The sequence below is a fragment of the Cheilinus undulatus genome, linkage group 9 (assembly GCF_018320785.1).
Source record: "Cheilinus undulatus linkage group 9, ASM1832078v1, whole genome shotgun sequence".
NCBI lineage: Eukaryota > Metazoa > Chordata > Actinopteri > Labriformes > Labridae > Cheilinus > Cheilinus undulatus.
Window position 1 is genome coordinate 18,601,293 of NC_054873.1, and position 17,697 is coordinate 18,618,989.

Consider the following 17,697-nt stretch of genomic DNA (forward strand, 5'->3'; position numbering starts at 1 on the left):
ATCCATCCCCTGACTTCTACTTTTGTCTTCATGATATGTGATCATGAATACTGAAATACTGATCAACCAGTGACTGGACCTTTTAGACACAGTTGTCTTTATACTACAATCACTTGAGACACATTCACTGCACTCAGGTGATCACCATTCCAGTCACTGGTAGAATACAAGCACCAATTGGCTGGACCTCCGATGAATTAAGTCAGTCACTTCAAAGGGGGGAAAATTAATGTAGTATGACATATTTTTGTTTAATTGGCAGTTCTTTGTAGAATCTGTTTTCACTCTGACATTTAAGAGTTTTTTGTCAAAAAAGCCTAATTTTATTGACAATGATTGATTTATAAAGTAAACACAAGGGTACAACATTGAAAGGGGGTGAATGCTTTTTATAATCACTGTAGCTCTACAAGCACTTTTTGTGTGTATATTTCAATGTGTGTGTGTTTTAACTCATATGCATTTTATTATAGATATGAATACCAAAATTAAGAATAAGTGAATTGACGCTGGAGAGTATTGATTGATTGAATTTTGTCATATCATTGTGAATTTAAAAACTTGTAGCCTGGACTGTCCTTGAAGCCATCTTCATAAACCTACTGATGTGGTCCATCCTTTTGAAGATTACTCAGTTATTTACAGTGAACTGATTTCCACAGATGCCTTAACTTCTGTGACAATAACCTGAAACCAAATACAGTACATGACATTTTGACAGCGGGGAAGGCTGTGAACCGAGGCCAGCTAGCTGCGCATGTGCACAACTCTTATATTTATGAAAGAGGGTCACGAACTCTGACCCTCCCACTTACTGCTCCAAACAGTCAAAATATTTATTAATTGAAAGCTATACATCATCCGATATTACGTCTCCTTGGCAGGTAAGAAAGATTTACTGTCGTGGACGCGTGAGATGTTCATGAAAGAGGCATGAGGGACCAGTAAGACAGGAAGAGAGGGAGTGTTCAGGAGGTCTACAACAGGGAAGCAGCGTTTAGCTTCCAGCTAGCAAACGGCTAACCTAGCCCTTTAGCACTCTCCTCAGGATCTCAACGCTTTAAAACGGTTTAATGGTATGTATACATTTTTATTGCATATGCAACTACAAAACAGGACACTTAACATCCGTCAGACGTATAAATCCAGATTTTATTCTTAAACAGCAACATTTACTATGTTACCAGTAGTGCTAGTTAGCGCTTATAGCTTAGCCGCTTTAGCTTAACGGTTAGCTGTTGTTAGCAGCGGTGCTAGTGGAGCTAACTAGTCTCCGGATATCAATCAGCCACATCCTAAATTTAAGACAGAATGTGCCAATTAAGTGCCGTATCGTTGAGTAATCCACTGCCTTGTTAAACTGCCGACCTACTTTGAGGTTTTGTTAAATATTATCTGCGAAATATGTTCATTTTCCAGAAGCGAAGTCCCGCCATTGAATCTGCGTTTCTGCATCCCGGGCCCTGAACCCTAGCGTGCTTTAACCCTTCAATGTTGACCTTTCACCCACAGGAAAAGAAATACCTTTATCTTCCGTATCGATTTTAAATAGCTGGCTGTCAAGAGCTTGTTTGTGTTACAACTACGCGCTTTGCGCCTCATTCCTTCGCAGTTTACCGTAATTCAAAGCTGATTTTAACGTTATAACAAGGCCATCGATTGAACCATGAAGAGCTAACACCGGCTAACACTAGTTTGATTAGCTCAGGCCACAATGGTAACATTAGTAACAGACACACATTTTATCAAATAAATTGTTTGCATTGTACCTGTTGATCATTTGCCTAAACATTGGAACAAGCAATTCTGTTGTATTTGCAAGAAAACGGACCAGACATGAGTGGTAATGTAACCTTGCTAAAGGCACAGGGTGAGGACTCAGCAGAGTGGATAAGACTGTTTATTATTTTATTTAGTAAATGTACGACCAGTTCAATTTTTTTTTGGTCATTTCTCGACAGTTTTGAGTTGTGTTACATGTAGGGGAAACGTCTGGTATCCGAGCTTCACACATCACTATAGAATAAATGATGCTAGGAAACATTACAGCTAAAAATGCTATTATATGATTTGTGAGAACTTAATTAAGTACAGAATAATTTTATTAAAGAATACAGCTTGTCAATTCCTGTATTTTATTTGTTCTGACAAATCCCTGTGAAAACCACACAAAACAAGTATCTTTTGTCCTTTAATTTCCACAGCTATTAAACCAAACCCCACAAGATCACTCTTCCTGATAGTTTTCGCAGGAATGAGTTATGTGATCTGTTTTATAAAAAAAATCCACCTGTTAGTCATTATTAGAAAATATGATGCATGATAAAAAAACATACTTGGCTATCCAGACTTAGTGAAATCAACAGTTTTCTGTCATTTTTCCACTTAAAATACATATTTGGTCCTGCCTGAGAATCAAAACAAAAGGCTTTTTCCTGCACATGTTTTTAAGCAACCACAACAAAACATAATAGTATCAAAGCCAGCAACTGACATGATAACAGCTCCAGATATGTAGCCTAGATGAGTGGCTGTAGAATGGGCAGTAGGAACTCATTTCACTGTTTTAATTACACATATTTTGAAAAAAAAATAAGAATACAGTTATATGTCAATTAGAGAAAAATGTTTAGAATACTTTAGTTTATTTAAAAGCCTATCAAGACAAAAGCTGGCCCTTGTACAAATGAAGTTGATGACCCTGGTCTAAGACTTGATAGCTGTAATATATATTGAGTTGATCCCACATCACACTGTGCAAGATCTGAACAACCTTCCAGTGTACCTATGTTTACAAATCTACAAAATAAACTGTCCAACTAAAGCATCATCTACTTCCCTTGAAAAACAAATACTACAATACCCAACTGGCCATAAAAAATGAACATGTATAATGCTTGTTGTCTTTGAAGATTTTCTTGGTGAGAATAAGCTTGGAAACCAGTGCAACGTCAAGTTAGGGAGGTTAGAAGAACACAAAGACAGTTGTGTAAAGTGTTAAAATACAATTAACTCTGATGATCCCAGAGGCAGTGCCTCACTGGGCCAAAAGTTTGCTTGATTTAGCATTAAGTACAACCTACTCTCTTTACAGGTGTGCATACCTCATGGGGCACTGATGTGAAGAGCAGGGGGAAAAAGGTGTGCAATATCAGAATGGATGGACAAACTCAAAGGATTCAACTTGTTTCAGCAGACAACAGCATGGCATTAGGACACAGGATACAGGTAGTTTAACATTCTGTTCAGGGAACTTTATTTTATATATACATAAATGAAGTCTCATTCACAATGCATATCATTTTGACAGTTTAATTCCAGGGTTGAACAATAAAAACACATTTTTTATTTTTTCTTGTAAGAAGTCAAATGACAAGCACAGTCTCTGAATTCATATATCTTTGTGTCATTAGCCAACTTCTCTTGGTCTATTTCCATCAAGTATTGCACCCCCTCATGCTTTGATTTTCTGTTTCTAATAGATCGTAACTGATCAGCAGACTGGTCAGAAGATCCAGATTGTCACAGCACTTGAGCCATCATCGCCTGGAAAGCAGCAGTTTATCCTTGCAAATGCTGACTATTCCTCTGGTGGGAAGGTGATCCTTGCCAAGCAAGAAGGCTCACCCAACAAGGTCATCCTTGCCGCTCCAGACGGCTCTGGAGTTAACCAGCTGTTGTTTGCTTCGCCCGATCTTGCAGGGCAGCAGATTCAGGTAACACAAGAGGTTGCTAGTAACTTCTTTCTGCCTGTTTTGATAAACAAGTAACTGAAAGGTCTTATGACTGGAGCATGAACATGTTAAGTCAGTGTATGCTTATTGCAGTGTGTTAAATTACTCCATTGTGTTGGGTTGTTTGTCAGTTTGTGACTGAAGGGTCGGACCAGTCTATGGTGAAGCCTGTCGTGGAATACTGTGTTGTCTGTGGTGATAAAGCCTCAGGTAGGAATTAAGTTTAATTTCCTTTAAGATCATTATTCTTCAGTATCTTCAGTAAGAGCAAGTATTCACTAACTCAATCTGTTTTTTCTCTGTTCCCTCTTCCAGGGCGTCATTACGGAGCTGTAAGCTGTGAGGGCTGTAAGGGCTTCTTCAAACGAAGCATTAGAAAGAACCTGGTGTACACATGCAGGGGCTCTGGGGAGTGTGCCATCAACAAGCTCCACCGGAACCGCTGCCAGTACTGTCGACTGCAGCGCTGCATTGCTCTGGGCATGAAGCAGGATTGTAAGAAACTAAAATTCTATTTGTGCAATTTATATATGCTAGTAAAGATTCAACAATAAAGACCTGTTGTTCTATCTTTAGCTGTGCAGTGTGAGAGGAAGCCTGTTGAAGTGACCACCAGAGAGAAATCTGTCAACTGTGCAGCTTCCACTGAGAAGATCTATATCCGCAAGAACTTGTGTAGCCCTCTGGCTGCCACTCCTACTTTTGTTTCTGACAAGGAAACAGCTAGGTAAAACCACTGATAACCCTGCTATGAACAGTATCTTTGCTTTGGGCTATGTCATAAAATTTTGTCTTATACATCATACAAACACATGGATAATGGAAACCATGAACACCTAATATAATCCAATACAAGTTACTGGAAGCTCCAACCTCAAATGACTATGGATTAGAATTATTACCTGTCTAACTCATCGTCCTTATCTGATCAGTGTAAGCTTAAGAGAGATTGGATTAGACTGAATTAAATCAGATTTTACAAGTCTACCTCATAAGCTTATTACAGTTTGAGTAATGACTTTATTATAATATGACAGGATATTACAGAATGAAATCTGATATGCTAACTCTCTACCTTTAGGTCTACAAGTTTGCTTGAGTCGAGCATGCTCCTCAATATCCAACAGCCCTTCACCAAGCTGGAAAACACCATCTTGATTCCAGCATCTCCTGACAAGGTAATAGCAATGCAGTGAAGTAAAGATTTTATTTAGATAAAGTAAATGGACGTGTCATTGCAACACAACTGTTCATTTATAGGAAATGTTGACATTAAATATCTGTCGAGTTGAAGTGCTTGCTCATAAGTGCTGCATATTTAAAGTGGGAAATGTCCCAAGAGACTAACCCTATCTATTAAACAGAAACTTAAACTGACTAGTCAGCATGTCTTACAGTCAATAATAATCACATTTGAAGTAATCACAAGATACTTGTGACCTCGTCAGTGAAAAAATTCCTAAACCCAGTTATGCGTTCTGTCCTCCTTGCAGGTTAAAGTCAACATGCCTACATTGACTATAATTACACAATACTCCAGATCGGACACTAGCGGACTGCTCTGCTTCTACAAAAAGCCATCTGTCTACTATTGATTTAAATCTACACTGTAGAGCATGGAGAGCAGGCCCATCACCTGGAGCTGCAGCCTTAGTTAGTGTCAGGCTGCTATGATACTGCACACTATTTGATTGGCATTGTGGAAGTCCTGTCATAAAAATGTTAAGAATTCAGCTGAGTAGTGATTCTGGTGCCGACTAGTAAAGATGGTGTTTAATTATTCAGTCGTCTCATCACACACATCGCTCCTGTTAACATGTGATATGTCCTTGTTATTCCCTTAGGGAGCAGTTCACTGAAAGGCACAACCAGTCTGTTAACCTCGGTCATATCAGTGCTAAAAGTGTCAACCTCCCTGATTTATGAAACAAGCTTAATTATAACTATGACCTATTCAGCAGGATGACCCATCCCAAGGCGACCTCGGCACGCTGGCAAATGTTGTGACATCCCTTGGTCACCTGAAACAGGCCAGAGAGGCAAGTGACAGCGGCAATGACCTGATGGGAGTTGAAACTCTTAGTAACGGAGACAGCTCGATTGCAGACATCCAAGGAGACGAGCAAACTGGAAGTGATATTACTCGGTGAGTGAGCTGTCATAAAGAATCAAGAGGCTTTGGTACTGACCTGTAGAGTGTTTTATAAATACACGTGCTGGGGATTTACAGAAGCTCTGGACAAAAACCCAGTGCTTGTAATTTGTGTCTGTCACAAAGATTTAATAGAATTTCCTGTAGGGGCCATGTGGTTTCTGATACGGCTCCTAAGGACTTAATTAGATTTACTCATAGTCATCAAAATGTTACTTATGACAAGGAAGCACTGCAGTACCTTAAGTTGTGTCCTGCATCTCCTGTTTCTGTTTAAGGTGCATAATGGCATGTGCAGCTAAAAATGCACATTTTTCTTTTTAAAAATTTGTGCATCCATAGAGCTTTTGACAACCTGACCAAAGTCCTGCACCCTGGCGATGGCTCAGCAGTGGATTCTTTGGAAGCCACAATGCAGCTGATGTCAGGAGATCAGTCAGGACCTGTAGTGGAGCTGGAGGGGCCTCTGCTCTCTGACAGCCATATCCCTTTCAAGGTAAAGCGCAGGCACTGACCCAGGACTAAATCTAACTCCGACTGATATGTTTTACTGAGTTACACATTTTCACACATTATCTCATTAACACGGCCTTCATGTCTTCTCCCTCCACCTTACAATTTGTACTTCCAGCTAATGATGCCTTTGCCTGTGCCAGAGTACCTCAATGTCAACTACATCTGTGAGTCAGCTTCCCGGCTACTTTTTCTCTCTATGCACTGGGCTCGCTCCATTCCTGCCTTTCAAACCCTAAGGTAAGGCTTTGTTCTTTCATAAACACTACTTTTGAAACAGTGGCTTTGGACCGTGTCATAACATGTCGCGTCTGTTACTCAATGCTTGTTAAATAAAGATTCGCGCATAAGGACACACAGTTCTCTTCGTGTAGTAAATTAATCTTTTATGTAATTTGATTTTTACAGTGGTCAGGACAATGACATTAACTTGATGAAAGCCTGCTGGAATGAGCTGTTCGCCCTCGGCCTGGCACAGTGCTCCAACGTTATGAATGTTGGTACCATCCTAAGTGCCATTATTAATCATCTTCAGACCAGCTTACAGGAAGGTAGGAGGGCCCCACTGTTTGTTGCCTGCATGGTGTAATACATTCATTTAACTTCAGAAGCCAAAGAAATGTTCCCAGATTTGATAATAATGTGCACACCTTGAAATCTTTTGTTTATTTTTGTAGCACAGCTTGCCATTAATGTTTCAAAATCTGCACTGATGCGGCACTTCTTACTAGGGGTTCCACAACTCGAGAATGTTTAAATTCGACTTTGATGTGATAAAAGTCGACTCAACTTCGACTAGTCATTGATGAATCATGAATGATTCTAGCATAAGGGTATAGTTTAAAATAACCAACAATTTATATATTTTGAAAATCATAATCCATATTCTCCTTAGAACAGGCAGCTAACAAACTTTTTTTGGTATGAGCGCAAACAACAAACGGTTAATATGGTATATAACATACCAGAATAAAATAGGTCTTAAGACTGAATCTTGAGACAAGCCTTTAGGACTTCTTACATCTCTGACTCCTCTAAATTTGTGTTTTTCTTTTGTCCAACAGAGAAGCTGTCCCCAGAGCGAGTAAAAGTAGTGATGGAGCACATCTGGAGGATGCAGGAGTTCTGTAACAGCATGATCAAGCTTTCTCCAGACTCCTATGAATACGCCTACCTCAAAGCTGTCGTTCTCTTTAGCCCAGGTTTGTCAACAACTTGCCAGTTCACAGACCTGTTATCATTCAGGGATGCGATTTATCTGGATTTGATTTTCTGATGAAGGGGTGACCCACAAGAATCATACTTATATGTTATATAATGATAATTTAGTGAAGTAAGGGGAATTTCAGGACATTCACAGACTAAAATGTGCGAACTAAACTGTATGCCAAGTAGGGCATTCTTAGTGTGTTTTGGGTTTTTTTCAGCCTTTCACAGCTTGTTTTAGGGGCCTTAAGAAGCCTAGGAAGTCCCAAACAGCTTCCAGAAAATTGTTCCTAGTGGAAATTCTTGTCTGATATTGGAATCATGCAAGTCCATTGCTTAGAGGTCCCAATAATGAGGGCAAAAGTTAAACGCATGAAATTTGGTACTCATATGTATCATGACTAGACAAAAAAAGTAACCTCTTAAATGTACAGGAAGTGCACTACAGATTGCTAAAGGCCAAATTGTGGCCATTTTGGCTGTTTTGGAGTTGCATCACTGGTGTCATATCTGAAGGATCTCCTCCTTGAGATTTCATTGGATTGTCTCTTTGTGCTTGTTCTACACAAAATAGACATCTAAAGTTGTGCAAGCAAGTAGGGCGCTGCCACTAACGGGGCCCAAAGTTGGAAAACCTTTTTTCAATACTTTTTTTGAAGTGTGCCAACTATTTTGATCCTGTTTAACTCTACACTTCAGCATCATCATCATCAATCATCACCAAACTTCAAAAGGATGATCACTCTTTGACCCTGAATACGTTTATGCATCCATATCATCACTCTGTCACAGCGCCCCCTTCTACCTACCCAGGCTTATGATTTTTTTTCTGCTTATAAACCGTCATCAGACCTTCAAAAAACCTCTTAGAACCATGCCCAAATCCCAAAAGGAAGTCTGAGACCTTCATCTCATTTTCAAAATAAGACCTTTTTGATGGTGCTAAATGACTTTCCCCTGTGATAACTTGCAGATGTACTATTTTTTATGTTCTTCCACAGTGTCTGACAAGACAACAGTATCATACTGCATATGCCCACATGCAAACATTTTGTCATAGTGCCCCCTACTGGCAATAGGGAGTGACTCATTTGGGACAGATCTTTATTCCACATACTGTGCTAACCTATGGTTTTGAAATAGTTTTCAATATTTGTCAACAACACTGACATGTTTCATTAAAGGACGCCTTACTGGTGAGGACATTCATTTACATATCCAACCATTTAACAGGAAGTTGGCATAACTCCCATATTAAACATCTCATTGGCTTTAAATTTCACATATGATCATCATAGGACTACGATTAAGGTATGTTCCTCTACACATTTAAATATTAATGAAATGGTTTTGCTGTTGCGCCATCAATTGGGAGAAGCCAGTAAAGCCTCTTACATAAAATGTCCTATCTTCTTTAAAATTACATGATAATCATCAGTCCTGCCCTTATCACTTCAACCCATTAGCATCTTGATTTGTCATACTGCCAACTAGAGTTGACAGCCGTTACTACCTCATTTACCAGTGTAGTATACTTGCATGTGGTCAAAGTGTTTGAGTGTTTTGGTAATCTAGGTGATGTGTCTCCTACTAGTAAATCATATTACACATATTTACCATACATACACTACCTGTATAAATCCTAAAGCAATAGAAATCCGGCAGTTCCAAAGCATTGCAGAAAATGAGGTTTTTAAAGGTAGTTTTTATCTTTGCATAAGAGCAGAATCCGTAACAAAAGAGGGTGAAATGTGCATTGACTCATGTCTGTGTCCATATGTTGTTTTTGTACCAGATCACCCAGGCATAGATAATACTCCACAGATTGAGCGGTTTCAGGAGAAGGCCTACATGGAGTTGCAGGACTACGTAACCAGGACTTACCCAGAAGACTCCTATCGGTAACTAGGCTTTCTCTTTGTACGTCTGTACGTTTGTAAGTCAGTGGTTTATAACTTAAGTTTCTATATTTAGCAGGACAGATCAGTGAGGCTGCCTTTGTGTACTTAATGGAGAACACATTATAAAAGTCTCCTATTTGCTCTCAGGTTGTCCAAGCTGCTGCTACGTCTCCCTGCCCTCAGGCTGATCAGTGCAGCTGTCACTGAGGAGCTGTTTTTCGCTGGTCTCATTGGAAACGTGCAAATTGACAGCATTATCCCTTACATTCTCAAAATGGAGTCAACCGATTACAACAGCCAGGCGGTTCCAGGCGTCTGATGCCGTGACATTTCTTATTGCAACACTGAACTGCAAAAACTTGGAAGCCAACCAATTGGAGCACTCCAGAGAACGATCACCAAGTGGTCATAACATTTGTATTTATGACGTAGCATCCTATGGGAACTCACTCATACCTTGCTCCTTCGTCTGTCTCCTCAGTAAAAGACTCCCAACAGGACAAACAAAACCTCCTCCAGTGGCAAACAAGCCGAGAGAATGCGTGCCCATTCAGGAATGAACCCTTGAAGCCTGCATAGTAGATTGTGCTTTTTATTGTACAAAGTATTTTATTCTTCATCGCCTCCAAGCCTTTCCTTTTTCTGCAGATCTCGTTTGTACTTTGAAAGAAACAAAGGGTTTGTTTTACACTGCTTTACTACATGGTCATGCTTTTTTTATTTTCTTAATATTATAAGGAAAAAAAACTTGTCAATGTGAAATGGTGTGTGAGATGTCAATATTGCAAAAGGTTAAACCTATATTTCTTAATTTTTTGCCAATCCGAAGGATCAGGCAGCATCAGCTTGTTAAATATTTGACATGCAGATTTGAAGTAATCATGTACATAGATTCATGTATATAGAATGAACCAAGAATGCTGCAGTGGTCACTGACACTTGGTTATTTATGAATTCCATGTTTTGAATGAAGGTCTGCGGATGAAAAATGATGTTCAAGTCATTTGAAAATAAAAAACTTGTTTAAATCATGTTACCTGCATGACTAAGCTTTATGATTCAGTATCAGAACCAGTGGCTATGTTCTATAATATAATACGGACACTGTGTGATTCCGCAGGTTGGTATAGCAGAACATACATTGCCTATAAAAAGTTTTTACCTCCTTAGATGTTATACCACTTTATTGATTTTTCTAAATCAATCATGGTCAACATTATTTGGCTTTTTTTAAAAATAAATTACTACAAAAACTATTTAATGTCAAAGTCGATTTCTACAAAGTCATGTCAATTAGAAAAAAAATGTAAGGTAAAATAAGTGCATAAATATTCACTGCCCTCAACTCAGTATTTAGTAGATGTACGTTTGGCTGCAATCACAGCACTGAGTTGTGTGGATAGGTCTCAATCAGTCTTGCTCATCTTGACTCAGCAATTTTACTCCATTCTTCTTTGCAAAAAAAAAAAGCTTAAGCTCTACCAAGCTGCATGGGGATCAGACATGAACAGCCCTTTTCAAGTCTCTCTTTATGATTGAGGTCTAGGCTTTAACTTCACCGTGATGCCACTCCAGAACATTGACTTGTCTCTAAACCATTTCTGTGTAGCTGTGTGCTTCAGGTCATTGTCTTGCTGGAAAATAAAACTTCTCCTAAGCCACAGTTCACTTGCAGACTAAATACGACTGTCCTCCAGGATTATCCTATATTTTTCCACATTCATTTTACCCTCTACCTTTACAAAACTTCCAGGGTTGGCTGCAGAGAAGCAGCCCCACAGCATGATGCTGCCAACACTGTGCTTCATGGTGGGGATGGTGTGTTTGGTGTCCGCAAAACAGCGCCATGTGTGATGGCCAAAAGCCATTTTGGTCTCATCAGACCAAAAAGCTTTCTCTCACTTAACAATGGAGTCTCCCACATGCCTCTTGGCAAACTCAAGTTGAGGGTCTCTTTGCCACTCTCCCATAAAGCTTTGACTGGTGAAGAACCTGGGCAACAGTTGTATATAGAGTCTCTCCCATCTCCCGAGTAGTCATAGGTGTCCTGGTGGCCTCTCTCACTAGTTTCCCTCTTGCGCGGTCACTCAGTTTGTGAAGACAGCCTGATCTAGGCAAATTTACACATGCAATATTCCTTCCATTTCTTGATGATGGATTTAACTGAACTCTGGGGGATGTTCAGTGCCTATAAACATATTATATTGATCCTTTGGCATGTACGTTTCAATTACCTTTTTTTCTGGTCAGTCACTTTAAAGGGGCTTCATATTTACGCAGTCACTTTTTTCTCTTACACATTTTTATTTAATTGACATACTTTGTAGAAATCTATTTTCACTTTGACACAAAGTTTGGAGCCTAAAAAGCCTAATTATATTAAATGATTTATAAAATGAATAAAAGGGTAAAACATTCAAAAGGGGTTAATACTTTTAACTGGCACTACATTCTGAGTTGTTTGGAGTGGACACTCATGTTTAGGGAAAGTTTGATGATTGTATTGTCACTTTCTATTTCACGTTTTGGTGTGTCATTCACTGGTTAATCTGGTTGAGTCGATGCGAGATGCCACACTTTTCAGTAGAGCTGTCAATCCTGATATTACATGAAAACTTGGACATGAATCAGCATGTTTGTATTATCACACACACACACAAAAGGTTTTTGAGAACATATTTGACATATCTCTCCAACCTCATACTTTGACCCGTTTCCCATCTGTTTGCATGGAGGAGGCGGAGCTTCTGACCTATGCTGTAGCCAGTTAGCAGGGGGAGCTTTAAATAATAATAAAAAAACTCAAAAAACTGTGCATAGCAGAAAAAGCCCCAAATCCTGAGCTCCATAATCTTGTTTGTGAGCTTTTTTGGCCCGAGACCAAAAGTCTGCATTCAAAACAATGAATGGATAAGCAGAATTACAGGAGGCTTCACCAAGCTAATCAACCTTTGACTTTTGTCCTGTGAGGCCCCCATCCATTCAGAGAACTGTATCTGTAGAGTTTACTGACCCACTTCAAGTAACCCGGTAGCAGGAAAGCTGACCCCTTGACTGACGTTGATTCATGCAACAAGTGAGCTCTCTTAACTGTAAGTAAAACCGTTTTTGTCATGTTAGCAGCTGTGGACTCTTAAGTGTTGCAGTGCATTGAGAAAAGGAAGTAATTGATTTTCTCATGCCCATTTTTGTTTAGGTGTGGAAATCACACTTCTTTAAAGGGAAGCAGTGCTTAAAAAAACTTACTGATGAAGCACATTCTGTTTAAATTACTTAACTGTATTTCAGAAAACTCAAACATAAGAAAGAGTGCATTAAAATTATAGTCTTTTATGAGTGTGTTGTGCAAAACAAAAATAGATTTCTGCATTTTGGAGAACATTTCAACATGTAGGATGTCATTCTGCAATGCACTCTGATGTCAGTGTAATGAAGATAACATATCTTAACATGCAGGGTTCCTTTTGGGCCTCTTAGATCAAGATATAAAATACCAATTGAAGTCAATTTTACATGTCCCATTGGTAGACTTTACTTATTATAAGCAATGGAGATCTTAACCATTGTGTTTTACATTTTGAAATAAGATGAGACTTGTCAGGTCTAATGTGTCTTGAAACACATTTAATGAGATGTTTCAGCCAGAAATTAGACAAATACACTCGCTCAGATTTGAGGTTTTGCAGTGTCTAAAGTTTCAGACAGACAACAATGGGGTATTCAAAATATCAAAAAAGCTTAAGTAGAGTTTAGAAAATGCCCATGCAGCTAATCAACCTTTGGCCTTCGTCCCGCTAAACCCCCTTTGTCAGAGAGAAAGCTGAATCTGTAGAGTTTGTTGACCCATTTTAAGTAATCTTGCAGTGAGTTGACCTCAAATACAAACATGATTTTAGGATGATAGCTCAGGTTTACTGAGGACAACAAGGAAAAGAAAACTCTGACTCTCGCTCTGTGCCAGTGCACCCCTTGCCCCTGACACTTAGCCCTACCCCTAGATTTTGTATGTTAATGTCAAGGGGCAGGGTATCCCAACTATTGTTGAAAATGAAGAGCAGGGCAAGGTACTAGAGGTAACATGGCCATTCAAACACACTTCAAAACGAGTTTATGGGAAATATTCCAGAATGCTTTGCAAACTATTGGCAAAATGGCCACCCAAGCAACAAAAAAGTGTTAAATGCTGGTTTTTGCGAAGTTGGTAAGATTTCAAAAGGTAAGACAACCCTCATATCTTAATGTAACAGTGTTACATGCACAGTGGTCAGTTTATTTTAAACAAGCAGCATTTCAGGGGTTGTGTTTGAAATGACCTAATGCTATACCATTACATACTCAAACCTAGATGCTGCATATTGCATACTAAGCCAACAGTTATTATGCTGTTCTGCCGTAGTTAGAAGTTTGTCATCTCTATGTCGTGTCTTTTGAGTTGACATATGTCAAACTTCCTTGACTAAATTAGCAACAATGCCAGTGGATGTTGAAAACTTCATCTATGGATCAGCAGATTGTTGGTGACTTCTACACACCATGCACCTTAGCAGCCACTGACCCACTCTGTGATTTTACATGGTCTTCCACTTGTGGCTGAGTTGCTGTTGTTCCTACATGCTTCCATTTTCTAGTAATATCACTTACAGTGGAATATCCAGCAGGGATGAAATTTCACAAATGGTCTAATTGCAAGGGTGGCATCCATCACAGTACTATGCTTGAAGTCGCTGAGCTCTTAACCCATTTTGTATCACAAATGTTTATAAATGGAGACTGCATGGCTAGGGGCTTGATTTTATACAACTGTGGCAGTGGGTCTGATTGATGGATAGACTGATGGATCCATATAGAGTACTTCTGGGCTGCACTGTGTTGGCTGTGTTAGCAGCAAGCTAGCTCAACCATCAGTCTGTAAGTAGGACTGAACAACAAACACACATTCCATATGACTAAAGTGTCACATAACTTAACCATTCACATGTTTCTAGTGCAAGCTTTGTTGGCTAAGCCAGCCCTTTCCAGGCTGAGGAGCTCCGACATTGGATAGTCTGTGAGCATTATGCATTTTAGTGTGCTAACGTTTCATACTTAGAAATTCAGGCTGATGCATCCAGGATTTCTAAAACACACAAAATTGCATATATGAATTCAGATTGTGCTGCATACTCAACATGTCCCTGCATTTAGTATGAACAGTATGTGGTTTCTAACACAGTAAGGGTTTCTAAGGGTCATCCCATTTTGTAGTGGAAGATTTCACCCCTACCACTGTGTTCTTAGGGGCAAGGGAGCATTTGAAAATGAGGGATAGGAGGTAAAAATAAGAACTGGGAAATTGAATCTGTCAGCATGTGTGTTGTGCCTCTACAAACACAGCAGATTGTTTACATGTTCCTCCTGAATTAATGATGAAAATCTGTATCCAGCTTGTGACTTTTTGTGTGTCAGGTGACTTGAAGGTGTAAGAAGTTTGCAGGTGCTGTGTAAAGGACTTGACTCACCGTGTGTGTTATTGGTTGATCAATATTTCATTAGGCCTCGCTGTGATGTGGATGAGCGCAGGACAGTGAGCATTCCTTCACTGCAGTTAGTGAATGTGTCCAGCTAATTTAAGCCACTGATAGCAACATTAAAACTTGATGACTACATGACTTATGTTGTCTGCTGCTGTTTTTAGAAAGTTAATTGTCCAGCAAATTCTTTATGTGGCTCTGCAGCTCTTGAGCTGCCCTCTTTGAACCACAGAGGTTAATACATGTCAATGTATGGCTCTGTCTGCGTGTGAACAATAGAGGGCTCTCTTCACGGCACAAGTCAGAACAATTCTCTTTTTGTCACTAAACTGTAAATGTTAGGCGATTTGTGATGCAACATGGACCATTGTGTTCACAGCTAGGTGGATTAGCTCATTCCAAGCTGAATGAATGTGAGTGAGAGGGCCAGTTGGACTGTACCCATGGCCTCTCTCTGGACTCTGGTTTAGACGGCTCCAACTGAAAAAAGCAGAAAAAACAAAGTAATCTGTTATATTAGCTTTAAATTACACTAACAGATACATACCTGGAAAGGTTAGAGTAAAAACAGTGGAAAAAGTCCTCCCAACTGTTACATGAAGTATTTTACCATTTTAACTAAAAAATAACTTTAATCTTATCTTTATTATTTACATATACTTTTATCTATTTTGTCCATTTTTTGTACTGTTTGGGGTTTGATGATTCTTAATACATAGCCTGTTTGTTAATAACTGCATCTCTAATTTGAAATTGCACATTTTAGTTTCAAACATTTTTCTCCACTCTCACTTAAACCAGGTAATGCTTTGGTTACTGTTGGATAAGTAAATAGGTCCATCCACATAAAGCTCCAGTGAGTTTTTTAAATCTATTTTGCCCCTCCTGTTAAACTTTGATCTCCTTATGAATGTCTTTTACATGCTTAGGAAGTGATTTGGGCAAAAATATAATTCTGCTGCAATATAGGTGTGTTTTTGCTCACCTACCCCAGGTCAGGAATGACTTGAAGGGGACATATTATGCAAAAATCCCTTTTCACGCTTTTCTAAAAAAAGATTAATGTGCCCCTGGCCTCTTCACAATCCCCTCAAGTACCAGAAAAATCCATTCTCCCCTCCCTCTCCTTCTCTACCTTTCGAAAAATGTGTGTTGAAACAAGCTGTTCTCAGATTGTCCCCTCATGATGTCATGTGGGGAGTTAGCACCACCCCCAGGTTCGGTTGGCCCTCCCCGTTCGGCCCTCCTTTCCTTATCTTCCCCTCAGCTGCCAGCTGAGAGGAGTATCAGGAGAACCACATCCATTTCCTGAGAGGGGCGGAGTCAGACAGCTCAGTAACATTTAAAGCCACAGACACGGAGTGGTTTTTCAGCAACAGACTTCGAAGGCATGTTTTGGGGACCTCTGAGACCAATATAAACTTGCCTAAAATGGGTAAAACATGTCCCCTTTAAGAGATATATTCTGTCTTGTCTCTGATGGGCTTTTTTTTTTTGCTTTGGTAGGTTGTTTAAATGCACTGGTATTAATTTCTATCTTTTCCATACCTACAAAATAGCACCTTTAAAAACAAATGTTTACAAAGAGTCTCAACAGACACAGTAAAGGCATGAACTCTGGGAATAATAAAATAAACATCAAGGTCCAGAAAATTAAACAAAAAGTCAGTTTTTTATTCCTCCATTCTGTAGGACCAAAGTCAGCAAAATGTAACACAATTGAAAGGAATGGGAACGACACAAAAGATCTTCGAAGGCAGTAAAAGTAGTAAATGATAGAAATCTCAAGAATTAAAGAAAAGCAATAAAAGACAAAATGATGTGTCTTGATAGTTCTCCAACCAGGTTGTTCAGATAAAGTCACACCTCTACTAAAGGTAAGATACACAGCAAAATTGACAGAGTTGATTAAACTCATAAGGAGTTAAATTTAACTATTTAAAAGTGTCTGTATCGGTCCACACTGCACATAGTTAAACTGAATCTTTTAAACTAGTTGAACTATTTTGACAATATGACAGAGCCACAGAAACTCTTGACAATCAAGAAAAAAGCAGAGTCAACCTCATTGTAAGGCAATAAATGCTAATGACATATAGCACTATACTGTGGAAAGTCTAACTTAGTAGATAGCTTCACTCATGGTGCAAATGTGTCTCACATAAAAAAATAATCCAACAGAAACATGGGAAAATGAATCCTAGCAGCTAAAACAATCTGCCCAAGGGCATGATGGGGAACTCCCCTACACATCCCCCCAGGTTTGAAATTGCAATGGGGGAGATAAGATCAGCTGACCCTTTACAGAGTTGAACTAACACTGGTGGATCAACACTGTCAAATAACACTGAAACACTGAAGATTATTTCACTCAGAAAGGAGTAAAATTAAACTTTGGGGGTTAAAATCAACTCTGAAATGTTAAACAATGAGATATTAACACTTCCTTATACATAAAGGGCTGCATTTTGTTCATTAATGTTTTGATAAATATAGGCCTGGGTTTAAACAAACGTATGAAATATTAAATGAAGTAATTATTTTTAAACTTTAACCACTCTAAAGCCACATTTGAAAGCACATTATGGGAACATGATTTATTTCGGATCACAAACTAATTTAGGAGACTTTTTTCTTATCTGCTCTGACAGGCACGTGTGTTGAAAGAGTTAACCCCTCCC

General features: G+C 39.1%; 1 protein-coding gene across 3 annotated transcripts; it reads left to right on the forward strand.

The window, feature by feature from the left end:
- The first annotated feature begins 767 nt into the window (after nt 1–767).
- Nucleotides 768–10,537, forward strand: nr2c1 (nuclear receptor subfamily 2, group C, member 1). 3 transcript variants are annotated; one of them, XM_041796607.1, is made up of 14 exons: nt 768–884; nt 3,095–3,228; nt 3,483–3,716; nt 3,866–3,944; nt 4,050–4,229; nt 4,311–4,461; nt 4,816–4,912; nt 5,693–5,880; nt 6,229–6,382; nt 6,518–6,639; nt 6,808–6,950; nt 7,464–7,601; nt 9,401–9,506; nt 9,654–10,537. In XM_041796607.1, exons 2-14 carry the CDS (start codon nt 3,157–3,159, stop codon nt 9,823–9,825), a joined length of 1,836 nt encoding a protein of 611 aa, XP_041652541.1. In that variant the 5' UTR covers nt 768–884; nt 3,095–3,156; the 3' UTR covers nt 9,826–10,537. The 3 variants fall into 3 exon arrangements, with proteins under 3 accessions (XP_041652541.1, XP_041652539.1, XP_041652542.1); XM_041796605.1 differs by having other exon boundaries at nt 783–1,076; XM_041796608.1 differs by having other exon boundaries at nt 783–1,076; nt 5,696–5,880.
- The last annotated feature ends 7,160 nt before the right edge of the window (nt 10,538–17,697 follow it).

Bases quoted from the DNA above. Each gene is read 5' to 3' on its own strand.
- nr2c1 (XM_041796607.1), top strand. From the start codon at position 3,157: ATGGATGGACAAACTCAAAGGATTCAACTTGTTTCAGCAGACAACAGC. The intron at 3,945-4,049 runs GTAGGAATTAAG...TCCCTCTTCCAG, and splicing joins CTGTGGTGATAAAGCCTCAG to GGCGTCATTACGGAGCTGTA. The intron at 6,640-6,807 runs GTAAGGCTTTGT...TGATTTTTACAG, and splicing joins CCTGCCTTTCAAACCCTAAG to TGGTCAGGACAATGACATTA.